Here is a 25860-nt window from a genome sequence, read left to right on the forward strand (position 1 = left end):
ACTGGAAACTCATCAAAATTACTGAATGCTAATCCTCACCCTTAAGGAACACACTTCACAGAAGATTAAGCTTTCTGAAGTCTAAATGTACAACCTAGTTCAAAAAAAAAGACAAGACCCAGTGTGAATTCATCACCTATATGCTTTCAACACTTGCATGACCTATAACTATGCTAGAGTAAACTGAAACCTCTCCCGTAATCACTTTTTCAGGCCCTGAGGAGGGAGGGGAGGAATGCCGCTCATCAGGTCCTCACTGAGGAGTATTTATTTGCAAAATCAAGTACTGCATGAAGAAGCTTCTAAAGCAATTTGTTGGAAAGCTCCAAGGAGCCACAATCCAAAATATTTCTGAAGCTGCCCATGTAACCCTTCTCAGAAAGCACAGTAGAAAATATATACCAGACCCTTATTCGAGCTTGCAACGATGGTGAATGCCATAGCTGAGCACTGTGGTGAGATCGTAACACAGGAAAAGGGAGAGAAAAAGGAGAAGTCATCAGCGGAAACCTTCATTCAAATATCTCTTTACAGGTCAGATGAGGCGAGGAGCCTGTTTTTCTAAAGAAAAACCCAAACCAAAGCCGAACGCTGTCCACCTATGGGGTTGGAACTAGTTCTACCACTGTTTCCAAGCCCCAGCCTCTGCGTTTGAAGGTCTACCTGAGATACTGTACTTTGAATCCCACCAAGGAATACTCTCCAGGTCTAGAGGATACCTGCAGGCCAGTGAAACTGGGGGACAACTCGATCCTGAAGAAGAAAATATCCATCACAGCTAAGAGCAGCATTTTGCTGACACAGCAGCTCCCTGCCTCTGGGGATGGTCCGGCTCCCGTCCCGACCGGTTTGCTAAGCCAGTGGAAAAAGGGTCCAGCTGCAAAAAAGAACAATTTTATGCCAAATTAACAGCATCGGTTTGTCAATGCATCAGCTCAGCACCACAGCTGGCACACGGGAGGAGGCAAGAGGGCACAGCTGAAAGTGCAGAAAGAGAAGGGCCCTTTGAAGGGCACCAAGCCATGAGGTTTGTCCTGAGCTAACCCACCACCCCACAGCATGGGACCACGGCCACCTCTCCCTTCTCCTCCGGCCTGGGCCTCGGTTCCTCTCCGCCCATGCTGCCAGCTGCCGACAGGCTCCTTCCAGGGACAACTCAGGTCACTAACTTGCAGAAAGTTAACACAGGAAAAAAAAATATATATCAGCTCAGCAAGACGACTGCAAACACCACAGCCACAACCGTGTGCCTGGAGGCCAGACCTCTCCTCCGGAACGCAGCGAGTCCAGCACCAGCTCGGCCATCCCACGCACACCATCCTCAGCTGCTCACGGCACCGCGGCCAGCACAGCCGTGGTGCCACCAGGGCTGATGTGACCTGCCAGTGACGCAGGAGGCCACATAGCAGAACACCATTTGTGTCAAGGTTTCGGTGGCTGTTGTGAGCGCATGGTGGCCCAGCAGACCCCCACTTCCAGCTCTGGGGTCCCAGCATGCTGCCCAGGGACACGGAAGAGCCACAAGGCTGCACCGCTGCCATCGGCAGATATTCCGGGGAATTTACTAACGTGCATCAAGCCTGGCTCCCAGACACCAACACCACTGGGTTGTGGTGACCTTGAGCAGGACACAGCATTTGGGAAAAGAGGGTACCTGCCTTATACTTGCATCCCAACAAATAACTCAGGCAGAACCATCATCAGGCAAGAAGCTCCAGCTTTAACTCGGGCTGTGGTTTCAAGACACATGTGTCCATTTGAGCACATCACTGCTGACAGAACGGGCCCCCGTTGCCTGCCCGCACCCTGATCAAAGCCACACTGCACACCTTCCCCCATCTCATCACCAGACACCCAGAACAGCTCACGAACCACATGCGAGTGCTGGGACCTTTCTGCTGGTCCCCGGGAGACAAGTACATGGACCCAGCAGGCACAGCAAGGGAAGGGGAGCAGGTCTGCCTGGCCATGGGCCTCAGACCATCTCCTCTGGACTGAGTTGCACCAGCAGATCAGCTCAGATACCCACAAACAGTACAGCAACAATAAAAGTAGAAACATCAAATATATACAACCATCTTTCCCACCAGCAAGCCAAACTTCTATCCTAGAAAAGCTGAGCGAGTGACAGTTTAAGCAAATGGATAAGTGCAGGGAGATACACAGACAGAAAAACACATTAGACTAGGAAGCGCACCTACCTAGTGTATTCATGCAGGTTAATATATTAACTTTCCTTTCAGCAGCACCAGTAGTTTGCTCAGACTTGAGCAATCTCACAAGCAAGCCCTAGAAGTACAGGTTCTTCAGGCTGATCTTTTTTTTCACAGCTTAAACATGGTCACAGACCTCTTTGAATCGGGTTTAAGGTACAGAGCTCTCCAGACCACACAAACATCCTAAGAACAAACATTTCCAGCATACCAAGAGCTCAGATACACTAGGTCAATCCAACTGTGTTTATTTGTATTTCTCCCAAATCACTGCCGAAGTACTCGGCGCTGAAGGAGTGACAGCCTCCCACTGATTCCGCAAGAGACCAGAAGTAATTGGTAGACAGTCTACAAGCACCACAAAGAATGTCAGAGGCATTTATTTATGTGACCCCTGTTTGCCCAAGGAGAATTCAGAGTTTGCATTTTCCTCATTCAAATTAACCATTACTAGAATTAAATCCTCTCTACTATTCCTCAGGTAATGGGATGAGAGGCAGAAACCATCCAAAATCATCCTCACAACAAAACTTTTCAGACAGCTGCCGATGCCGAAAGGAGACAGACGGTTTCCCTGCTGTCAGCTGGAGTTCCTCCCCAGGCTGGCACAGCACCCTGGTCTCTCTCCAGGACAATCTCTCTTGTTATCTGTCCAAGGGACATGGAAGAGTTGAGGAGACACCATTCCCACCGTTAAGCAACACCCCTCGTGCCAGGGCAGAACAGTCACACCTTCCCTGCCAGGCTGACAACACGCTGCAGCTCACACCTGTGGCACAGACACCAAAGCATGGAAATCCCCACAGGACCCACTGCTGCACCCATGTGGTTCCATTCTTCATCAGACCCAAGCGGGACCACCGCTCTCTAGCGCAAAGCGCCGCTGAGGCTTCTCAGCCGGCATGCTCACACTGGCCAGGACACAGCACTCCCTCCTACGTTACCCCCACGCTGCCGTAGCACAGCAAGAGACACACGAGAATTCCTCCAGACCAGCTGCCCGTGGAAGACGAGTTACGGTCAGAGCTTTGAGCCAATTCTAACCGTGCACTTCGCAGCTGAAGCTGACAAAAGGTCTCGCTCTGTCACGCATCCTCCTTCATTTCTTGTAGCAGCTGAGCCCAGCACACTGGGCAGTGAGAGACGAGAGGAGAAAGAAGGGGACAAGCAGCACTTGAACTAACAATGAGTACCAGCTGTTCCTAGAAGCAAAGAAGTACCTGATGTTAATAAATCCCATACAAGACCTACTGGCACATAGGGAGGCACAGAACACCTTTACTGATATCAGCCCCACAGCTTTTGATAATTCTCCAGGCCTAATATCAGCAAATAAGCAGAATTTACTACCAAGTTTACACGATGCTGAAAGAAATGGGTATTTCTAAGCTTATATGTGCCATCAACAACATCTTCTAGTTTTTTGGGAGCTGGCACAAATTCTCGAATAAGTGAGTGCAAACTCCTGCAGCAAGAAGACGGCGCGACCTGGAATCAGCCAGGCTTTGCTGATTACTCCTCTGAGTAAACAGTGGTGTTCCCAGCACTTCAGCTCGCTCTCAAGCTTCTCCCGTTGGCATACTACCCTATATTTAGGATAGAAGAGTGCAATGACAAGCATCGGGAAGAATGAATAAGTGGTTTAGGATGCTCAGAATAGTGGCAGAGACTGCGTGAAGAAAACTGTACTGAATTAGAAACTCTCAAAGTGAGGAAAGTAATCTGTAAAGCTAAACATGGGAAGAGACAGCATTCTATACATAAAGTTAAACAACAAATTTTGTTAAGCACAGTATTCCCAAGGCTAGAGATGCTAGCGGTCCATCCTATAACAGCAGCAAATGGTGGAAAGAAGCCCCTGCCTGGAGGGGCTGAGAGAAGACAGATGAATACTTGGTCTTTCTATATATATAAAAAAAAAGGATTTTAATCTCATTTTGGTTGGGTGAGCAATATCAGTGCCATTTTCCCAAGCCCAAGAGCCAAAGCTCCAGGTCCAAGGGAGACACAGCCATGCAGGGAGTGAGCACAAGCCCTGCTGCCAGCTCCCACGTCCCCTGCCTGCACCTTCCCGCCCCAAGCAGCGGAGACCGAGTTAAGCTCTAAAAACACACTCCGTGAGTTTGCAACTTGCAAACCTGCGGCAAAACTTACTAAACTCATACTTGTTGACTTGACGGGCGCCAGAGTCTCGGGTGAGCCCCTCCACAGCCTGTTGCTTCTGAGGAGCCAGGGTGGCCACAAGGAATGTCCTGCATCTACACGTTTTTGTGCAGCAGAACTATTTAATTGCATTCAGTCACCTGCACCGCTGATAAAAGTTTGGCTGTGGGTCTATTACGCCCAAACAGCCCCTACTCGCAGTGCCCAGCCCAACGTTGGCCCCCGGAGCCCCCGGGCCCCACCGAGCCCGGGCCAGGGGAGCCCGTCCCACGGCGGGGCCGGGGGCCACGGGGCTGCCCGGGTCCCTGAACGGAGCACAGCCGGACAGACACCAACTCCGCCGGGCACCTGCAAATCCACCTGCGCTCCCGCGGAGCCAGGCCGGTCCCGGGGAGAGCCGCCGGGCTCCCGCACACGCCGACGGGCCGAGCCCGGGAATCCCGCCCAAGCTCCGGCACACCCCGCCAGGAACCAGGGCACATGCGGGACCGGCTGCCGCCACCTCCAGCACCTGGGCCGCTCCCACCGCCCCCGCCGGCGGCTGCAGTGAAGCCCCACGCCTCGTCCGGTACAGCCCAACCCGGCACAGCCGCTCGGTGCCCCGGGCCGGGCCCGCTCCGCCTGCCGCCCGCCGGCAGGGCCAGCCCCGCCGGGCACCCCTGGGCGCGGCGCCCACCCAGGCCCTGGCCGGCACTCGAAGAGCGGCCCCGGCGGCGGGAAAACACTGCGAAGGGGGAAGCGAACGCGGCGGGGACAGCGGCACAGAGACCGGACCCCGCAGCAGCCCAGGCCGCCGGCCGCGCCCGGCCCCGGCAGGCCGCGGAGGGCGCGCCGGGGCTGAGGCGGCGCCGGGCCGCCCCCGCCGGGCCGACCTGCTGCCCGCGCACCGGGAGGCCGAGCCCGCCGCGCGTCTGCCCAGGCCGCGCCGCCGCTCCCGGCCCCGCTCCCGGCCCCAGCCCACCCGGTAGGCCAAGGGCAGGGCGGCCCGGCAGGTGCCGCCGCAGCTCCGCGCTGCCGCCGCCGGGCGGAGGCCGAGCCCCCCCGTCCCCGCGGCCCCTCACCGTGCGACGGCCGGGCCCGGAGGCCGCTCCCCGCCGGCTCTCGCCGCCAGCGGCCCCGACGCACCGAGCGGGCGGCGCGGCGCGAGCGCGACCCCGCGCGGGCACGTACCTGGGGGCGGGGCGCGCGGCGCCTAGCAACGGGCGGCACGAGCGCGCCGCGGCCAATGGGCGCCCGGCGGCCGAGTCCGTCCCGCCCCCTCCGCCCCGCCCCACCTGGCCGCTCGGGGCCCCGCCTCCCCCCGCGCGCTGCGGCCGTCCCACGCGGCCCCGCCCTCCCCGCGGCCCCGCCCCGCCGCCCCATCCGCTCACTTCTGGCCCCGCTCCAAGCCCCGCCCACAGCCCAGCTGACCCCGCCCCCACCGCTTCGGCCACGCCCCCAGCCTCGCAGGCCCCGCCCCGCGCCCCACGTGCGGCCGCGCCGCGGGGTGACCCCGGCCCCGCTGGCCCCGAGCCCGCGGGCAAATATTTGCCGGGGGCCGGCCCGGCGCGGCAGCAGCCCCGGGGACGCCGCCATGCCGCCTGTGCTGGGCGTCCTACTCGCCCTGGCCGCGGCCCTGGGCTCAGGTAGGGCCCCGGGCTGGGCCGCCGTGGGGCTGGGGGGCGCGGGGGGAGCAGCAACCGGGGGCTGCAGCGGGTGCCCTGTAGGGCAGGGACCCCTCTGCTCCACGGGACGTGGGTCCCGTGCTCCGTGCGGCCGGGGTGTTCCCGTTGTGTCCCCAGGCTGAGCTCCTGCCGTGCTGCCCAGGCCACCGCTCGCCCCTCAATGACTTCCAGCGCCTGCGAGCCACGGAGCTGGTGGCGGTGCCCGCAAACCCAGCGGTGCCCACGGACCCAGCGCTGCTGCCGCCGGAGCAGGGCTCTGCGGGGCAGTGTGCCCAGCGCTGTGCTGCCAGCCTTGCTTGCCGGTGAGCGGGACGTGGTGGTGCCATGGCGCGGGTGGGAGGGCAGAGGCCATGACAGTGGGGTCACGCCATGTGCTTGGGCCCATGTGTGTGCCCATGTGTGTGCCCACGGGTCCTGGCCCCACACGGTGCCATGCCAGGCTCCTGCTGTTCCTCACAGGGCTTTCCACTACAACCGGCAGAGCCAGCTGTGCCAGCTGCTGCCCTGGACCCAGCACTCACCCCGTGTCCAGCTGCAGAAAAACATCCACTATGACTTGTACCAGAAGAAAGGTGGGCTGGTGCCATGGGTGGGCATGGGGGCACCACAAACCGGGCATGGGCCACCCAGCACGAGGCTCCCCACTGCCCATGTGCCACAGCTCGGCCCCGGGCTCTGACACGGTGCCCGGCTCTGCCCAGACTACCTGCGGGACTGCATTGTGGCCGATGGCAGCAGCTACCGTGGCACACGGGCCACGACGGAGAAGGGTCTGCGCTGCCAGCACTGGCAAGCCACAACACCCCATGACCACAGGTGCCCCCATGTACCCAGCTGCCCCGTGACACGTGTCAGTGGCCCTGGGCAGCTTGGGGCAGTGGGGAATGGGCTGGGGACAACGTGGGGGCAACAGGAACAGTGTGGGGGTAATGGGGACAGCACGGAGGCAATGGCACTGACCAGGGGTGAAACATCATTGTGGCTGAGCTGGCCACGAGGCGAGGGGCTCCCGGCAGCCCTCCTACCCATCCTGCTGCCGGCAGGTTCCTGCCATCCCCCCGCAACGAGCTGGAGGAAAATTACTGCCGAAATCCCGACCAGGACAAGCGGGGCCCGTGGTGTTACACCATCGACCCCAACGTCCGGCACCAGAGCTGTGGCATCAAGAAGTGTGAGGACGGTGAGTGCCACTGGCCAGGGACACCCCATGCTTTGTGTCCCCCCCACCGCCCACTTAGCCCCCCTGGCTGTCGGCAGCTGTCTGCATGACCTGCAACGGGGAGGACTACCGTGGCACCGTGGACCACACCGAGTCGGGGACCGAGTGCCAGCGCTGGGACCTGCAGCACCCACACAAGCACCCCTACCACCCTGACAAGTACCGGCCCCTGGCCCTGGGCAGTGCACAGTGCCCCGGCCACGCCAGGTGCCGGGGCAGTGGTGCCACCTTCAACCACTGCTGCCCATCTCCGGCCCAGGTACCCTGACAAGGGTCTGGATGACAACTACTGCCGCAACCCCGACAGCTCTGAGCGGCCCTGGTGCTACACCACCGACCCCAGCCGGGAGCGCGAGTACTGCCGCATCCGCATCTGCAGTAAGTCCCCGCTGGTGGCACCGCGTGGCACAGGCCAGGTGTCCCAGGTGCCACCCTCACCCTGCGCTCTGCCCCACTCCTGCCCCACAAGCAGAAAAACGCCCGCGGCCCCTCAATGTCACCACCAGCTGCTTCAGGGGCAAGGGCGAAGGCTACCGGGGCCGGGTGAATGTCACCGTGTCGGGGATCCCCTGCCAGCGCTGGGACGCCCAGACCCCCCACCAGCACCACTTCGTGCCTGAGAAGTACCCATGCAAGTAAGGGGGTGGAGGAGGTGCACCCAGGGAGGGCGGTGGTAGGCAGCACCCATGGGTACAGGACCAGGGGGGAGACACCCACACGGCCCCTGCGCCAGGGACCTGCAGGAGAACTACTGCCGCAACCCCGACGGCTCAGAGGCACCGTGGTGCTTCACTGCCCGCCCCACCATCCGCATCGCCTTCTGCTTCCACATCCGCCGCTGCTCCGATGAGCTGAGCACTCAAGGTGAGCTGCCCCCAGGCACCCGTCCCCGGGGTGCCTGCCGGGGGTGCCAGCCCTCTCTGCCTGTCCCCAGAGTGCTACCACGGCCACGGCGAGCGCTACCACGGCCGCATCAGCAAGACGCGCCAGGGCATCACCTGCCAGCCGTGGGCTGCCCAGGCGCCCCACGTGCCCCAGTGAGTGTGTGAGGGAGCGTGCTGGGGGGCATGTGGGAATGGGGACAAGGATGAGGATGGAGATGGGGATGGTGACTTCTTCCCGGCAGGATCTCGCCCGTCACCCACCCTGAGGCACACTTGGAGGAGAACTACTGCCGCAACCCCGATAACGACAGCCATGGCCCCTGGTGCTATACCATGGACCCTCGCACCCCCTTTGACTACTGTGCCATCAAGCCCTGCTGTGAGCACAAGCCAACACCCTGTGGAGCCAGGGGGGACCCCAGCCACCCCCTGGGTGGTTTTGGTCCCTGCAGGGTGGCTGGGTCCCACCCCAATGCCACCCTCTGCTTTTTCTCCACAGCCGGCAGTGCAGTGCCCTCTGTCCTGGAGAACGCAGGTGGGGCCCCGCGGGTGCCGGGTGGGTGCTGTGGGCTGGGTGCCAGTGGCATGGCCCTGACTGATGTCTCCCCTGCCAGCAGATGTGGTGGCGTTCGAGCAGTGTGGCCGGCGGGATGAGAGACTGCAGCGGAAAGGGCGCATTGTTGGTGGCCAGCCCGGCAACTCGCCCTGGACCGTCAGCATCCGCAACCGGTGAGCGGGTGCCCCGCTGGCACTGCTGCACGGCCAGCATCCCCCCCAGGAGCTGACCCCCGGTCCCTGCAGGGCCGGCGTGCACTTCTGCGGGGGGTCCCTGGTGCAGGAGCAGTGGGTGATCAGCACACGCCAGTGCTTCTCCTCCTGGTAAGGCCATGGCCAGGGTGGGGGGTGCTGGGAGCCCCCCACACCCACACATCCCCATCCTGCAGTGATGCCGACCTGACGGGCTACAAGGTGCAGCTGGGGACACTCTTCAAGGACCCTGGCCCTGGGGACCCTGACCAGCAAACCATCCCCATCATCCGTATTGTCTGTGGCCCCTCTGAGTCCCAGCTGGTGATGCTGAAGCTGGCGAGGTGAACGGCCACGTCCTGGGCCCCATTGTGCCCCGCTGCTGGCCGGGCTGGCACCACATCCCACTGCCCCTCTCGCCGCAGGCCAGCTGTTCTGAACAGGCGTGTGGCGCTGATCTGCCTGCCACCTGAGCGCTATGTTGTGCCCACCAGTACTGTCTGTGAGATTGCTGGCTGGGGGGAAACCAAAGGTACCTGCCATGGGCAGCCCCTGCCAGGGCCTCCCTGTAATGGCATCCCCTGACCATCCCCTGACCGCAGCATCCCCCTGCCCGCAGCATTCCCCAGTTCCTGGCATCCTCCTGTCCACAACATCTGCCTTTCATGACACCCCATTCCGTGGCATTTTCCTGCCCGTGCCATTCCCCCACCGACAGCATCCCCCTGCCCATGGCATCCCTCTTCCATGACATCTCCCTTCCACAGCATCCCACTGCCACAACATCCTCCTCCCCATATCTTCCTGTCCATGCCATTCCCCAGCAACAGCATTCCCCTACCCCAACATCCCCTGCCTGCAGTACCTCCTGGGAGGGCACTCCTCCTCCAAGGGTGTCACCTCGCATGCTGTGTGCCCCCACCCACAGCGTCTGCCCAGCCATGACACCCCCTGCCATGCCCTCCCCCTGCCCGTGGCATCCCCATCTGTGCATCCCCTGCCCCATCCTCCCCTGCCTGCTGCCCCGTGTGCCACCTGCCCGCAGGCACGGGGGACAGCAGCGTGCTGAACGTGGCGCGGTTGCCGGTGCTGGCCCATGGTGAGTGCAACGCGGCGCTGCGCGGGCGCCTGAAGGAGAGCGAGCTGTGCACCGCCCCGCTGCGTGCCGGCGTGGGGGCCTGTGAGGTGAGCGGGGCTGGGGACCGCCGCCTTGGGGAGCCCACGGGCACCAGCACCGGGGGGTGACACCGCTCACCGTGTGCCGCAGGGAGATTATGGGGGGCCGCTGGCCTGCCTCACCGCTGACTGCTGGGTGCTGGAGGGGGTGATCACCCCCTCCCGCGTCTGTGCCCGCACCGACCAGCCCGCCCTCTTCATCCGCGTCTCCCTCTATGTCGACTGGATCCACAAGGTGATGAAGATGGGCTGAAACAGCTCAGCCCCAGCCTTGGCACAGCCGCCACCATGCAATAAAGGCGTGGCCGTGGATATCCGTGCTGCACAGAGTCTTAGACGTTTATTTAGCTCCAAACTCCAACCCACGCCATCCTGCCCCTGGGAACGCTCACTCCATCCTGCTCTGGTACTGGTGTGGTCCCCAGGGCCAGCAGTCACCCTGGGGCCGGCACAGCCGCAGGGCCGCAGTGGGTGCTAGGTGCTGTGCCGGCCCATCCTGTCCCGCCAGGGCTGTCCCACGTGCTGGAGAAACCAGCGGGCGCAGTTTCCAAAGACATCGGCCTCTGTCTCCACACCGGTGAGCGCGTGGCCGCCCTCTGGGTACCACAGCAGCCTGCGGGACGGGACGGGATGCTCAGCTGCTCGCGGGGGGCTCCTTCCCTGCTCCCACCCCCCTGAACCCCACTCACCGTGCCGGCACCCCTTTGGCCCGCAGCACCCGGTACAACTCCAGAGCCTGTGTGGGGCTGACTCGCCGGTCCCGGCCACCCACACACAGCAGCACCGGCGTCTGCACCTGCAGCACAGCCAGCAGTGGGTGCCCAGCCCCCTGCACCAAGCACTCCGCACCCATCCTGCCCCTGCCTTACCTGGGCCACCTGGGCAATGGGTGAGCGCAGCAGCATGGTGGCCACCTCCTCGGCACGGGGCACCCGCTCAAAGGAGTACGGCAGCCCCAGGGAGACATAGCGCCTGTGGCACAGAGGCAGCCATGGGTACTGTGGGGATGTGGCGTGGCATGGAGTAGGGGGTGGCACTCACCAGTCAGGGATGTCAGAGGTGCCCAGCAGCGCGGGCAGGTTGGAGACAGGGCTACGCAGGGCACAGGCTCGGTAGCGCTTGGGCTCACGGGCGAGGAGGTGCAGGGCGATGAAGGCTCCATGGGAACCAGCAAGCAGGGCCAGGCGGTGCGGGTCCAAGGGCTCGCTATGCAGCGCCTGCTCCACCGCCAGCTGCGCCCGTGGGGCACACACACATCAGCACCCCAACATCAGAGCCCCTCGGCAGCACCCCATCCAGCACCCCCAGCCCAGCACCCCTCACCTGGGTGTCCGCCACATCCTGCTCACCCACACGGGAGAGCAGGGAGGTGATGCTGGCCTGGCCAAAGCCCAGGGAGCCACGGTAGTTCACTGGGGACATGGGGGCCGTGGGTGCCAGATCTCCAGCAAGGCACAGGGCCCATGTGTCCCCGAGCTCCCCAACACTCACCCAGGAGCATGGCGAAGCCCAGCTGGCACAGCGCAGCCATGCTCGGACGCCAGCGGGCATCAAAGACTGCATGGGGGCCACCTGGGGCCGGTGGGGACGTCACCCAGGGTGCCACCAGCGCTGCTGGGGTGTCCCCACCATCCCCTCACTCACCGTGGGGGCACACGACGAGGGGGTGTGGAGCCATGCTGTCCGGTGGGCTCAGCAACAGAGCCTCAAAAGTCTGGGTGCCTGCACCAGGGAAAGGTCCTGCTCAGCACCCGCCACCCCAGGCACCCAGCACCCTGCCCTCCCCCTGCTCCTGAGGGTCCCCAGCACCCAGGCAGCACCCAGGTGCGGTGGGGACCCCCGGGCGCTCACTGTGTGCAGTGGGGCTCTGCCCATTGCAGGGTGGCTGGACCGTCATGGTCTTCCAGGTGACACCGGGCACTGTTGGGGCATCCTCCACCGGCACCCAGCAGAGGGGAAGCTCCTGGCCTGCTGGTGGCAGCACCGCCACCACCTGGGGACAGGCAAAGGGTGGCAACATGGCACCCCTGTCCCCTGCTGGGAGTGATCGGCTCCAATGTGCCTGCCTGCAATGCCAGTGCTCTGTGGTACCATCCTGTGCCATGCCACGTCTGGATGTGCCGTGCTGTGCCTGTCACACCACTCTGTGCCACACCGTGCTGTCCTTGGCCACGCCATGCTGCACTGGGTCCTGGCACGCTTGCCGAGCTCTGCTGTTCCTTGCCACGCTGTGCCATGCAACACCGCGCTGGAGCTGGCTGTGCCTCGCCACGCTGTGCTCCCCCGCGCTGTGTCGTGCCAGTGCACGGAGGGGATTGTCCCGCTCTGCTCTGCGCTGGGGCGGCCTCACCCGGAGCATTCACTGTGCGCAGGGCTGGGTGCCATAGGATAAAAAAGATATTAAGCTACTGCAGAGTGTCCAGAAGAGGGCCAGGAAGTTGGTGAAGGGTTTTGAGAGGAAGATGTATGAGGAGTGGCTGAAGTCACTTGGTTTGTTCAAGCTGGAGGAGACTGAGAGGAGACCTCATCGCAGTTACAGCTTCCTCGCAAGGGGAGGACGAAGGGCAGGTGCTGATCTCTTCTCTCCAATGACAGAACCCAAGGGAATGGCAGGAACATGTGCCAGGGCAGGTTTAGGTTGGACATGAGGAAAAGATTCTTCACCCAGAGGTGCTGGACACTGAACAGGCTCCCCAGGGAGGTGTCCCGGCCCCAACCTGACAGTGTTCGAGAAGAGACTGGACAACGTCCTCAGACACACGGTGTGAACTGTGGGGTTGTCCTGTGCAGGGACAGGAATTGGACTCACTGATCCTTATGGGTCCCCTCCAACTCAGGACGTTCTATGGTCCTGTGATTCTATGCCGTGGCTGTGCCCTGCAATGCTGTGCTGGGTCTGGCTGTGCCGTGCTGTGCCTGGTCATGCCTAGCTGTGCCATGCAGTGCCACACGGTGCCGTGCTGTGCCGTGCCATGCTCTGCCTGGCTGTGCATTGCTGTGCCACATAGTTGTGCCAGACGGTGCGATGGCTCCACTCACCAGGCTGGGAGGACGGTTTGGGGCTGAGCAGGTGGCCACCAGCAGGTCCCACTGGAGGGTGAGCAGCTCCCAGCACCCTTTGGGTGACTCTGGGGACAAAGAGCACATCGGTGCTCACAGATGCTCACCGGGCACTGTGGGCAGCCCAGTGCCACGTACCTGCCGTCAGGTTGGTGACAGTGGCTGCCTCTGTGTCCACGAGCAGCAGGTCCTGCAAGGGGGCAGAGCACAGGCAGCTGTGTCACTGCGGGGCGTGGGGGCCACATCCCTGACCCGCCTGTCCCCAGGGCTCACCGTGCGGCTCCGCTGTGGAGTGCTCAGCACCACTCGCCGGCTGTCGGCTGCCCAACACCGCGGTGGAAGCTCCTCTGTGTAGATCCCAGCAAAGGCTGGGAGTGGGCAGAGCGATGGTGAGCCGGGGCCTGGGCACCTGGCATGGGGGGTCCCATCCCCCTGGCAGCACCCAGCCCTGCCCACTGTGCCACACTCACCCTCCGTGGGTTCCTGCACCACCTCAAGCACGGTCACCGTCTGCCTTGTCTGCCAGGTGAGCTGCGGAGAGCCGGTGGTCAGGGATGGGCCCCAGCCAGGGAAACTGGGGTAGGGGGGCTTGGGGATTGATCCAACCCCCGGCCCCAGCCGGGCACAATGAGAGGCTGTGACATCCCAGTCTGGGTACCACACCATAGTGCAGGGTGGCACAGCCGTGCCCAGCACCTGCAGGGCCCCGCTCACCATGCTCAGGCGCAGGCACTGGCGGTGGGGCCCCCCCACAGTCCCCTCCAGGTAGAGCAGGCGCTGGCCATCGGGGCTCAGCCGGGGGGAGCAGGCGGCACCGCATTCAGCCGACAGCAGCTCTGCGGGTGGCAGGGTTGAGCACCCCGGGGACCCCCAAGTAACGCCCCACATCCCAGTACTCACCGCAGCGCCCACTGGCCAGGTCCAGGTGGAAAATCCCTGACCTGGGGAGGAGGCGTGGGTCAGGCTGGAGCCCCATGGGCATGCTGGCCCCCGCCGCCATGCTGACCCAGCACAGCGCAGGCATCCCGGCGTGGTGCTGGGGGACCCACCTCCTGTTGGAGCAGGCTCTCAGCCCCAGGCGGAAGGGTTCATGCCACCAGCCCACGAAGACCACACCACTGTCATCTGGGGACCACAGGGCCTGTGAACAGCTGAGCTTATCCCACAGCCCCAGGCTGACCCCCGCCCCGGGGACTCTCCATGCCCCCCGTCCTACCTGGCCGGGGGAGAGGTGCTCCGGGATGTCCTCCAGCACCGAGAGGCTGCTGCTCGCCAGGTCCAGGACACAGAGGACGGGCACGCTGCGGGTGCTCAGCGCCTCCCCCCAGTCCTCATGGTACACGAACTGCTCACCCTGCAGCACAGCCCCATCAGCCCCATGGCCCCAGACACAGGGCTCTGTGCAGGGTATGCTCGTGGGGTGTATGGCATGCTTCTGGGGTGCACAGCATCCTTATGGGGCACACAGCACACACACAGGGTGCGTGGCATATTCACAGAGCACATGGCGCTCACCTCCTCATCCTCGTCCTCCTCCACCAGCCTGGCTGCTCCTGGCACATCCCAGGGGCTGGGGGGCCGTGGTTTGGGCCGGCTCTTCTCAGCCACATAGAGCAGCCGTGCCTCCGAGTGGGACCAGGCCAGGCAGGCGAAGGGCCCTGGCATGGAAAGAGGTGCCAGAGCCCAGGCTGGCACAGGCACAGCCAGGCACAAGGCAGGCACTGGGGCCACCGTCTGTGCTGCAGGCAGGGGGCACGGTGCAGGGGGCAGGGGCCCTACCCTCCGCATACACCTCCCCGTGCTTCCCCAGCGCTGTCAGGTCCACGCTGTGGCTGCGCCCGCTGCTGCCCCACACCTGAAGGGAAGGGGTCAGCACCAGCACACCATGGCCGCAGGGCCCACCACTCCATGCCAGCTCTCCAGCCAGCCTGGGGAGCCACGAGGCTGCCATGGCCGGGGCAGCCCGTGTTACCTCCAGCAGCTCGTGGCCCTGCCGCGGGCATCGGCTGAGCACGGCACGGTGCTGCCCCGAGGGAGAGTCCTGGCTGAGGAGCCTGCAGGCGGGAGGGAGGGAGGCTGCGGTGGGCACATGCCGCGGGCACCGGCCACGCGATGGGCACTGGCCACGCGATGGGCACTGGCCACACCGCCCCATCCCACAGCCCGTCCGTGCCATACTGGTTGTGGATCTCGGCGCTGAGCGCTGCCCGGCTGACGGCGAGGCCGCTGGCCGTACGCTGCAGGCTGTAGTGACGGCTGAAGCGCAGGAGCCGGTGGCGGGGCACGTCGTGGCGGCTGCACTCTGCAGGACGGGACCGTCGCTGTCACTGCCTGCCCCGGGCCCGCAGGCAGAGAGCACCGAGTCGCTGTGCCTGTCACTCACCGGTGTAGAGCAGGAAGGTCTGTCCCTCCGCGACGCTGCCAAGGGCGGCACGGGTGACAGCCGGAAACCGTCTCAGCTCCCGGTAGCAGGCAGCAGGGCTGGCGGCCGCCTGGGTAGGGGCAGAGGCATGCTGGTGGGGGGGATGGCTCACCCCTCTGCCTACACCCACCCCCCAAACAGAGGCTGCACCCACCCACGCAGCCCCCCAGCCTCCCCTGCCCACCTCCGTGCCCTGCTCAGTTCCCGAATCCATGTGGCCTTGCTCCGCCGCGTTGGGCCGCCGGCACCGTGTGCTCGGCAGTGCGGCAGGCTGCCAGGTCGTGCGCGAGCAGCCGGCGCCAGGGCCTGCCCGGCGCTGCCTGTCCTGCCCGCCGCCACGGGGAGGTCCCATCCTCCGCTGTGGGGCACCACGGCCCGGCAGCACACACGCTGACCCCTGGGGAAGAAGGGGCTGGTGGCTGTGAGCCCCAGGGGCACCAGGAACGGAGGTGGCACTGGCACCAACACCACTATGGGAGACACCGGGGTGCTGAGCTACACTGTTTATTGGGGGCGGCAGCAGCAAGTTAGCACTGCAGGTGCTTGAGCAGCCACAGCACCATGTTCATGAAGGGATTTTGGAGCCTACAATAAGCAGGCAGCCCAATCACCGGAGACCAAAGGAGCCCTTGGCGTGGTGTGTCCAGCCTCAGCCTGTTCATACAGGAGATAGTGCACAGCCCGAGCCCTGAGAATCTCTTTTCTTCCCAGCTAATGCAAAAACAAGCAATAGGCTGGGGCTGGGAGAGGCCTGGCACATCCCCTTGGCTTTGGCATGAGCCTTCTGACTGAGCAGGCAAAATAAATTGAAGGTGTACACCAAGGTGTGTTGCTCTCTGGAGAATTACTGACCTCCGCAGGTGCTGGTACCAGCAGCCAAGGCTAAAGAGTATTTTGAAGAACATGTGTTTCATCACATCTATAATTGTTTCATTAGTTCAATTCTGTTGTTACTAATACAAAACATTTGCCCTGCTCCCAAATGACTGGGGAGGAGCACAGGGAAGGCTTGGGGGACTTACCTGGGAAGCTCAGGGAAGGCCCAGGGCCCATTCCCTGCTCCTGCTGATCCTCCTCCTCGCTACAGTCCCTTTCCTACGCACTTCTGGGCAGACAGGCAGCACAAAGGATGTCAATAGTCCACCCTCACCTTTTTACACAGCTAGGGCAGCCAAAGCAGGTACTGCTATCCCAGTTTTATTAGGGGAAACAGCCAAGGTTAGTAAAGTCACCAGCAGCAGAGGGTAGAGAATGGCCTCTAAGAGGTAATGTAAATCCACTTCTTGCACCCATTCCTCCAACACACAAGCAGCATTTCATTGCAAGTATTTTATTCCTGCAGTTCCTTTCTCTTGAGTTAAAAGCAATGTTTAACCCAGCCTCAGCTCCGACACCATCTGTGCCCTTCTCTGCCACAAGCAGCACACACTACGCACACCCAGCTTTTAAGTCAGGCTAAATATCAGAGGTGTCCCTGGAGACTTCCTGGGATTGCTCTTTCTGTACCTACACATGGATCTCCTGTGAACACGAGTCAAGGTGAGCTGTTGGCAGGACCCAGAGTTTGATTCATCCACTGTTTCCCCAGGATATCCTTATCAAACTTTTGCTCCACGGCATACCCAGTGAGAATCCTCCCCCCAAAAAGGGCTCTTGTCAATTACTGGCTTCACATTTCCATGATTTGAAGTGGAAAGGCACAAGGATGTGTCAGACTGCAGGGGGGAAGAGGGAGGATGAGGGGAAAGGGAAGCCAACTCTAAAGCTTTTATGTGCACCGGGACCAAGTCCCAGGTCCTGATGCTTTGCCGAGTTCAGAGCAAGACTGCTAGCAGCTTCTTGGAACCAGACAAAACCCTAAGTGAACCTGGAGACCTGCCGTACCCCCCGTGACTCTCCCAGCTCACTGACCTGGCGTGGCCAAGAGGCCACTTCTACCAAATGGAAAGTTTAAAGAAAGATGACTTGATTCAACAGTCATAGTACACACTGCACACTTGAAAGCCTCAGCCTGTCACAACCACAGCTATTAAGTTTTCTGGTCTTTTAACACATTATCCCTATGGTGCTTATTTATCTTACTATTTTTGGGGGGAGAGACAACTACTCAAGGTGCCTTCCACTGCTGTCAGCACCTTGGCACTAGAACACAAGCAGACTCCATCTTCTGGGAACACTAAAGAGTCAGGCTTGGCAAAGCCATTAGGGACAATGAGCAGCTCTTCCTCAACAATTCCCCTGTGTCCTGACGCATTCCTCTCTTGAGATCACCTCAGGTCACCGAATTACTATCAGGTTCAATCGCCTGCAACACAGAGGGGATGAAGGTACATTTGACTTTGAAGCCATTTCCGAAAATCAAGGCCCTGCTAGCAGTAGAAATCTAGAGAGCCCAAAAGTAAATTTTCTAGAGGCTAGAATTATTTGAGAAGTCTGGTCCAATCCACCCACTCATCTTAATATATGTGCTTTGGATCAGACAGGACCACCTTCATGGGGTATGCAAAGTTTGCATTCAAGCTCTACCTCCCTCTTCTAACATCAGAAAAATGGTGATGTCACCACAGTATCCCCTCATCTCCTTCCCAAGGTCAAAATTCAGTCCTATCATTTATTTCCAAACCTCAGAACTGTCAACGCAATGAGGACTGCGGGACTGCTCCCATCCCGCAGGAGGTCTGGCAGCCTGTCGGGCAGGCAGCAAGCGCTAAACCCTGCTGTTTACACCTTGGGAGTGTGGACCTGTCTGAAGCTACGGATGTGGCTCAGGCTCTAATGTAACTGCTTCAATCTGGCACCTTCATTAGAGGCTTGGAAGCAGCTTGCTCTCCAGTTCAGGCCCTGGGAAAAGGTCTCAGACCACCACAAGGTCTCAGCTATGGACAAGTTGTGCTCAAGGGCACCCAAGCACCCAGCTCTCTCAGGACAAGAGTAAAGCTTTGAGGACACAAAGCACATTGTCATCTCCTGCTATGTTAAATGTATGGTAGGGAAAACAACACCACTAACACAGTACATAAATCAATCTCCTGATTTAGAATACACAAATCCACTCCAGAAAAGTTTAATGTGGGTTCCTGGGCACCATATCCCAAAAAAAGACACAGTACAAGAAAAAAAGGTGAGCAGAACTTCCCAGTCTTAAAAACAATTGAATGCTTTAAATATATCAAAGCTTCATCTACTAGAAGGCTACAGCCTTTCCAGCAGCAGCTGCTGGGAGCAGGATCAGCCCGAGGACCTGGAGACTTCTTCACCTCGCAGAGACGGCCAAACTAGAAAGTCAGGTCTTGCAGAGACTTTGGGAACTCCCGAGACTCCCTGAAAGGAAAAGAGTAGCGCTCCATTCCACAGCGAGCTGCCCAGCATCCCTGCTGGGAGGCGAACCAGACAGGCTGAGCTGAGTGCTGGGAGGAGCGGAACCCTGCAGGAGACAGATCCCTGCATCAGAATGGCTTTGGTCACACCGTGTGGCAACACCTACTCCTGTGGGAAAGCCTGAGGTCAGAGGAAAAAGGGAGAACCAGGACAACAGCCTGAAGGGGACCAGGAAGGGATCCGAGACACCACCGTACTGCTCAGGAACACACAATGGATCTCAAGCAGTCAGCCTGGCACTGCCGCAGTCCCAGGGATGTCTGTGGTACCCTCTGTCTCGTGCTCAGACTTTGGGTGATAAACCTTCAGGTAAGTGAGGCAGATCTGGTGATCTCCAGCTTGCCCCACCCTCTCCCACACATTTGAAGCATGACTAACCTTAAAGTCAAATCAAGCTGTTCAGGACCTTGTCCAGCCAGGTACTGGGTTATCTCCAAGGACAGAGACCTCAGGACTCCACTCCAGCACACCCCGAATAAGCAGTGCATGGGCCACAGGTGTACTTTGGGTGTACCTGGCCCGCAGAGCAACTGCCTCTGAGGAAAGACATTGGTGCTTTCCCTCTGCCTGCTAGTCTTGTATGACAGCATCACCTCTCATCACTTGGTATCACCCCTGAGTGAAAGTGCGATGATCTGCGGTTGCTCCACTCCGAGTTCTGCAGTCGGCATGAAGCACTTGTTTCCCCTGGGACCACACACCAGAGGCAGCCAAACCTGCCAGTGAAGTGTAACTGGGTAGGTGAGCTGAGGGCAAGGCTGGGGGAGCACTTGTTCAAACAATGGAAAACACAGAACTTCCTTTGGAAAACAAAACTGTGAGCTTGGGGGAAGACCTATGCTGAGGAGCCACCGGCTGATGTCAGACCTGCCAGGCTCAAAAATACAAAGAACATTAAAGTTAACCAGGTGACCAGGAAACGCTGCAGACATCACATCGCCATAATTTAAAAAAAGGGCTTCCAATTGCAGAATAATATACCAAGACATCTGAAGTCTGCTGGGAAGCAAAAAGATCTTTACTCACACCAACTGCGTGGACCCAAACAAACATGAGCAGTGAGTTTGCAGCTCTAGACGCCCATTGAAAAACTAGAGATGAACAGAGTGGTGGGAAGAGAAGAGATATTTCCTTTTCCTTGCCAGCTGCCTCCGAGAATAAGCACCTGTCCCGAGGTGCCAGCAAAGGGCACTCTCCTGTGGCGTGTGCACTGTGAGCCTGCTGTCCCCACCCAGCGCTGACCAGGTGTGCAGGCTCAGACACCCTCCAAACCAGCAGGATCACCAGATCTGCTGCTGCGACTCCAAGTTTGGGTCGGGGGGTCAGGTGCCTCCCAGAGCTGCCAGCAGCCCCGGGCGTGCGTCCCCTCCCGTCACAGCCCCCGGGTGCGAGCCCCGTGAGCCGGGCGGGTGCAAGGGCAGGCTCTGGACATCCAGGACGGCGGCGGGGAGCCGGGCATCCCGCGGCCCGGCCGCAGGCAGGCAGAGAGCAGGCAGGGCAGGAGCACAGCGGTTTATTGGCAACACGAGCAGAGGCGGCGGCGGCGGGCCCGGGGCGGTGCGGGGCTCCGGCGGGGCGGCCCGGGCCTACGTCAGCGTCTCGCCCTTGGTGACCTGCGGGAAGAGGAGCCGCCTCAGCCAAGGCCAGACCGGCCAGACCCGCCCCGGGCCCGCCCGCGCCCCGCCGCTCACCCGGGCCTCGATGTACTCGATCCTGCGCTCCAGCGCCGTCAGCTTCTCGTTCAGGGTGGCCAGGCGGGACCGGCACGACATGTCTGCGGGGAGGCGGCGGTGAGAGAGCGCGGCGCCCGCCCCGCCGCCCCCGCCCGCCAGGCGCCGCCCCGGCCCCCTCACCGAAGGAGTTGAGGAAATCCGCGATCTTCTTGATGGAGCTGGTGATCACCTCGATGTACTCGCGGTTGGCCCAGTCCTGGTGGATCTCTCGCTGCACCGGGTCCTCCTGCACCGACATGGCCGCCGCCGCCGCACCGCGCCTGCGCGGGGCCGCCCGCTCCCGGGGCCGACCCCGGCCCCGCCCCCGGCCCCGCCCGGTGCCTCAGGGCTCCCGGGGCGCGGGGCCCGCCCCGCCCGCCGCGTCCTCGCCGCTGCCGTCCGTGCTGCTGCCGCTCCGCTCCTGCGGGGATCGGCGCCGTCAGAGCCGGAGCTGCTCCCGCCCCGCACCCGCCTGTTCGGCGGTATAAGGAGGGGTGAGCCGGGCCGGCCCGAGGGAGTTACCTCGGCAGGACTCTCGGAGTCCTCCTCATCCGAGTCCTGCTCTTCAGACACCTGAGACTGAATTTCTTCTCCCTAGGTTAAAGGGAAAAGACCTGTACTGAGTGTATGCGCAGCCACAGATACGAGGGTGGAATAGAAGAAAGCAGCACTGTTACCATCTGAAATAAAAAGCTTTTGAGTCAAAAGCAGATTTTGTTTCAACTATCCTGCTTCAGCAGTGAAACACGGAAGAAATGGCCTGAACTGGCTTCTGTTAAAGCCACACACAAGAGTGTGAAGAGGCATTGAAGTGGCCTTCACCTCTTCCCTTTGCATGTGGTTCTTGCCCAGAGCAGAGGAAGGACCCCCCAGGCCCACCGGTTACAACCCATTGAAACTGACCCCTTTGGTGCTGCAAGGAAGCCCTCAGAGATGCAGGCCCTTCATCTTCAAATAAAACACTTCTTTCTGCAGCACTAGACATGACTGCAATACGGTCACAATGAATTTGGCCTTTTAAGCTCTACCCGCACACAAGGGCAGAGTTACAGCTGTCTGGGCACTGTCCTTTCCCAGGTTTTAATTGCCACAGGCTGGACAGTGATTCTCACCTGAAGATCGCGGTTCTTCAGGATGCCCACCCAGAACGCCTCCTGGCAGTGGTTGAACACCAGCATTGCCTTCACGCGGTACACAAACTGTTCCAGGGACTTCTTCAGCAAGGGCACATGGTTGGTCAGTCCAATGTCTTGGTGAATCTAGATAGGAAACAGTAAAACATGACTGTGATTGAGTCTTGCCTGTATTCTTCCTGTTTAAAAAGCCATTGGTCCTACAGGCAAGAGGGATGGGACATGATTCCCACAAAGCTTGCCCAGGTTATGCAACTTCTTGGCCAAATTGTTTTTTAGCTTTTGTTAAAAAATAAAACTCAGATAAGCATTTTTGTCCTGCAACAATCCAAACAACCATATCCACTCTGGATAAAAATAGAAGAAGCCTCAGCTTTTCTCATGAACCTTAGAAACAGGCTAGTAACTGCTCTACCTAAGTCAGATGAATTCTGCTGACCCTTGGAAAATCATTTTGAGAATCTCCTTTTCCTTTACTCCATCATCTCAGCAACAGAGTGGTGTCACTCGCTCTGTTCTTGGAGAACAACGCGCAGCTCTTCACGCACAGACTTCACCCCGCTGCCAGCTTGCTCGTGGCAGCCACATCTTGCCGGCACACAGACGGGTGGACGCTGCATTGCTGCTGGTGCTGTGTGTGCAGCTCATAATGTTGGGGTATGTCTGACACATGTGAAGCAGCAGTTATCTCTGGAGGTTATCAATAGACAATCACAACGTTCCAGTCCAAAGCAAAAAGCAAGGCTACAAGTGGCTGGACCCCAAAACTACCTACCGAGGAAGGGAGATGGCTACTTGCTGACAGCCACAAGCTGCAGACTAATGCTGCAGGGAGTTTCATGTCAGGAAATTGCTGAATTCCCAAGCACAGGGAAGAAAGAATGAGAAAGGTGTTGAATAAGCCACCACAATATTTTTTCTTGCACAGTGTCTGATGCATTTCCTTTACACTAGCTACAGGGAATGTGTGTGCACTATAAACTCCAAAGCCAGCTTGTCCAGACCAAAGAAGCGCTGTTTTTTGGAGAACTAGGACAGGAGGGAACAGATGGAGTTGCTGTAAACACAAACCAGCTGAGGAAGGGCAGCTGTGCCAGGGACTGTGTGAGATTCAGCTCTGGGTGACCACCTCTTCCTGCTAGGCCTGGATCTGCAGTCCTGCAAGTAGAACCTGCCTATGCCCTGGAAAGGCAGTGCAAGGGAAATAAATCATTCTTAGGACAGGAGTTTGTGCTGCAATTAGAATTTATCTCACCTTAGAATGTCCACACATGTGATGAAGTTGTCTGGTACTCAGCTGCAAGGTTTTCAGCAAACTCTGCACGTCATCCTGCAATAAATAAGTCAACCAGCAAATCATTCTCAAAGGATTTTTCCATAAGGGAAACAAGAATAATTAAACAGCATTAATTTTAGCAATCCTTTCAAAGGGTTATGGGATAGAGATGTGATGCACGCGTGCAGGAAACATCAGACAAACAGGATTAAGCCACAGGAGACTTGCACTGTGCATCTAAGTCAAGTAAGTGGTAATAAAAGTATGACCACATGTCATAGGGCCAAGCACTTTGAACTGAAACTGATTTTGAATCAGAGTTTGGAATAAACACATATCAATGAAAGTTGGGCAATTAAAAATCAAGATAACCTTGTAACACCTTGCCTTGAGCACAGCCTTCAAATATAGGGGAACCAGAGGGAAAGTATAAAAGATACTTCTGGACTGTGGTATTTCAAACTCATCCAACACAAACTCTGGATATCAGCCCTCTCTTACTGAACAAATTACATAGTGCTTTCCATTGTCCAGTGGCAGTGACTAGATATCTGTTTGATAACCCCATTCCCTCAAACATCCATGAGAACAGATCTTGCATTTGTAATGGAAAGGAGTTATCTATTGGAGATGCAAGGTGTGGAGAGTAAAGCGAAGTGTCACGAGTGTCACACCAGCATGTGAGCAGAGACAGGAATCTCCTCCTAGCAAGCGCTGCTCATGCTCCCCAACTGGTTCCAGACTGTTCTGTCTCCAAAAGGCTTACCCTGTGCTTTTTAAAGCTGTAGTCCAGCAGAGGCATGGCAAGCTTCAGAAATGCTTCTACAAAGAGACGGCCGTACTATGAAAAAATAATAAATATATCAAAAGGCAAATATAAATTCCTTTTCAATGAATCATCACAAAATCAGATAAAAATAATGATACATTCTTTCAAGCTACCCAGGAGACCGTTCTCACTTAGTAAAAGACTATATTTATGTGAATGCTGTACAGGAACATACAGGATCAGTAAAGGGTCCCAACTTTAATCGCTGCAAAGAGAGCCTTGAAGGACAAGGTCTCATCATTGTACACAACCCTGGTTTTATTCATTAGTAAACTGGGAATAAAACTGAACTAAACACATTAAAATCACTGTGCATGTATTTGACTCCCAGCCAGGAAGAGCTGCAGAGAGACACATGATCTTTCTGGGCTCCAAGGGAGACCTTCAGCTGTGATGTACCACGGGGAAAGGGCCTAAACTCAATAATGTCAACTGCAGTAAGTTCATTGTGGTCAAGCCATACAATGAGGCCTAGTGGAAGACAGTTAAAAGTATAAGAAACAGTATCTGCTTCTTCCAAAGAATTCAGTAACCACTCTGCTCCGCTGGAGGCAATGACCCAAGAAAACCGGTGCTTAAACTGCTCTCTTCAGTTATTTTGAATTCTTGCTTACCTTCAGGCAGATGGTAAGGACAGGCCTGCTGTCAAATACCTGCAGGCGAGAGGAAAAATGAGAGCCAGATCAGTCCACAAGTGTAAAGGAAACAATGTAAGCACAGCAGCCAATTAAAAATAGCCCTTCAATACATACCCTTCATTAAAGCCTGAAACCTGGTCTGAGGCAACTTGGGTTCTCAAGTTTCAACAGGGAACACCACTTCAGTGGTGTGATGTAATGGCTGTCAGACAAGTACCTGGCAGGATTTGGTGATCTAAGGTGCACCTTTTGCAAATGGCACAAAATTAACGAGTCTGAAGTTCTTAACACTTTGAAACCCAAGAGCCCCAAGTCTATATGATGGGCAAGTAACCACATAACAGACAAAGCAAAATAACGTATTTCAGAGGAAATAATGAAGCTATTACATTAACAGTGCCAGCTGGCAAAAGACAGCAGGTGTCACTGCACAGGTCACACACAGCTGTGGTCCAGCAGCAAACAAGGAAATGGAGCAGATGGAAGATCATATGTTACCACAAGAGCAAGTGAAGCTGATGTCTATCGGGTAAGCACTGAATGCAGGTTACAGATACGAATCCAGGCCTCCTGTTCAGAGTATCAGCCTGCCTTCAGTACAGCAGGAGAATGTTTCCTTCTGTCAGATGTTATTCCAGATGTACCTGAAGAGTTCCTCCCATCTGCCTCTTTCACAGCTGGCAGTGGACTCAGACACGAAACACTGCACTACGGAACTGGTGTGTTTGTTCAGTCTTCTTTCTGCACTTCCTTACACCATCCTTTGTGCAGACTTCTTATCTGCATAAGTACTATGTTAGTAAGATGTGCAGGCTGTAAGAATTAAGTTGTATTGAAGTGAAAGCTAAATGGAAACCCCTGAACAGAGATTATCATTGACTTTATTTGGCACCTCCAGGTTGTTCCACTAGTCAGCCATACTTGACGTTTTTCCCTTGTGCTCATGAACCTGGGTGCACTGGGCTTTGCTGGGAATCTGAAGGCAAAGCCAGAAAAAAAAAAAATCCACAGAACCTCACCTTGACCAAATTAATGAGGATATGGAAATTCCGCACAGCAATGTTCCACCGCAGCAGCTTCTCCAGTTGCACCTAATGGGATGCAAGGGGACAATAACCCAAGATGCTGTATTTCCTCTCACCTTGCCGGATGCTTTCGCAGCATTTGCTGTACCCAAAGCATTGAAGACAGAGAAACAAAGCTTCACCGCAGGTAAATTTATCACAGCAAAACCACTTAATGGCAATTCCAACCCGATCAGTGTTCACTTGGCTTAAAATGCTTAATGTACTTCCTTGCTCTCGCAGCAGCACTTGGTTGCAAAATAATGTTCTGCTCCCACACAG

The 25860-nt window shown here is 58.3% G+C and overlaps 5 protein-coding genes across 7 annotated transcripts in view; 1 reads left to right on the forward strand and 4 right to left on the reverse strand.

The window, feature by feature from the left end:
* The window catches only part of DAG1 (dystroglycan 1), a 51742-nt gene extending 46180 nt beyond the window's left edge, over positions 1 to 5562 (reverse strand). Inside the window, exon 1 of one of the 2 annotated variants that reach the window (XM_082060510.1) lies at positions 5438 to 5562. The gene's annotated coding sequence lies outside the window, so the exon portion shown is untranslated. Of the gene's footprint in view, positions 1 to 4367; positions 4555 to 5437 lie in introns of those variants that run through there. The other variant, XM_082060513.1, reaches the window with a different exon arrangement.
* Positions 5563 to 5846: 284 nt separating this feature from the next.
* On the forward strand, positions 5847 to 10379 carry MST1 (macrophage stimulating 1). Of its 2 annotated transcripts, none has more exons than XM_082060307.1 (18): positions 5847 to 6001; positions 6183 to 6342; positions 6500 to 6612; positions 6742 to 6856; positions 7084 to 7220; positions 7298 to 7418; positions 7519 to 7637; positions 7729 to 7894; positions 7993 to 8123; positions 8194 to 8296; positions 8386 to 8522; positions 8643 to 8678; positions 8761 to 8872; positions 8945 to 9022; positions 9088 to 9234; positions 9316 to 9422; positions 9936 to 10075; positions 10158 to 10379. In XM_082060307.1, exons 1-18 carry the CDS (start codon positions 5950 to 5952, stop codon positions 10317 to 10319), a joined length of 2136 nt encoding a protein of 711 aa, XP_081916433.1. In that variant the 5' UTR covers positions 5847 to 5949; the 3' UTR covers positions 10320 to 10379. The 2 variants fall into 2 exon arrangements, with proteins under 2 accessions (XP_081916433.1, XP_081916434.1); XM_082060308.1 differs by having other exon boundaries at positions 7732 to 7894.
* Positions 10380 to 10389: 10 nt separating this feature from the next.
* Positions 10390 to 15833, reverse strand: APEH (acylaminoacyl-peptide hydrolase). The gene is given in 23 exon segments (XM_082060306.1): positions 10390 to 10573; positions 10576 to 10679; positions 10756 to 10862; positions 10936 to 11038; positions 11108 to 11298; positions 11390 to 11478; positions 11558 to 11638; positions 11711 to 11788; positions 11918 to 12059; positions 13106 to 13194; positions 13265 to 13316; positions 13400 to 13494; positions 13597 to 13657; positions 13841 to 13962; positions 14027 to 14067; positions 14176 to 14267; positions 14343 to 14480; positions 14642 to 14784; positions 14906 to 14981; positions 15099 to 15180; positions 15305 to 15428; positions 15510 to 15618; positions 15733 to 15833. Coding segments are annotated over 23 exon segments (2268 nt in total). The 5' UTR covers positions 15763 to 15833; the 3' UTR covers positions 10390 to 10454.
* Positions 15834 to 19921: 4088 nt separating this feature from the next.
* On the reverse strand, positions 19922 to 21012 carry BRK1 (BRICK1 subunit of SCAR/WAVE actin nucleating complex). The gene is made up of 3 exons (XM_082060482.1): positions 20780 to 21012; positions 20618 to 20700; positions 19922 to 20539 (listed from the first exon to the last, which is right to left on the reverse strand). The coding sequence occupies exons 1-3, from the start codon at positions 20895 to 20897 to the stop codon at positions 20513 to 20515; spliced, it is 228 nt and encodes a 75-aa protein (XP_081916608.1). The 5' UTR covers positions 20898 to 21012; the 3' UTR covers positions 19922 to 20512.
* Positions 20922 to 25860, reverse strand: part of FANCD2 (FA complementation group D2) — a 44349-nt gene continuing 39410 nt past the window's right edge. The window contains exons 38-44 of the mRNA XM_082060479.1: positions 25534 to 25605; positions 24491 to 24529; positions 23814 to 23888; positions 23027 to 23101; positions 21751 to 21897; positions 21161 to 21232; positions 20922 to 21059 (exon numbers count right to left, since the gene is read on the reverse strand). Coding sequence (XP_081916605.1) covers positions 20982 to 21059; positions 21161 to 21232; positions 21751 to 21897; positions 23027 to 23101; positions 23814 to 23888; positions 24491 to 24529; positions 25534 to 25605 — 558 coding nt within the window. The 3' untranslated portion in view covers positions 20922 to 20981. The remainder of the gene's footprint in view (positions 21060 to 21160; positions 21233 to 21750; positions 21898 to 23026; positions 23102 to 23813; positions 23889 to 24490; positions 24530 to 25533; positions 25606 to 25860) is intronic.

This window comes from Streptopelia decaocto, assembly GCF_964273445.1.
Source record: "Streptopelia decaocto genome assembly, chromosome: 8".
Classification (NCBI taxonomy): domain Eukaryota; kingdom Metazoa; phylum Chordata; class Aves; order Columbiformes; family Columbidae; genus Streptopelia; species Streptopelia decaocto.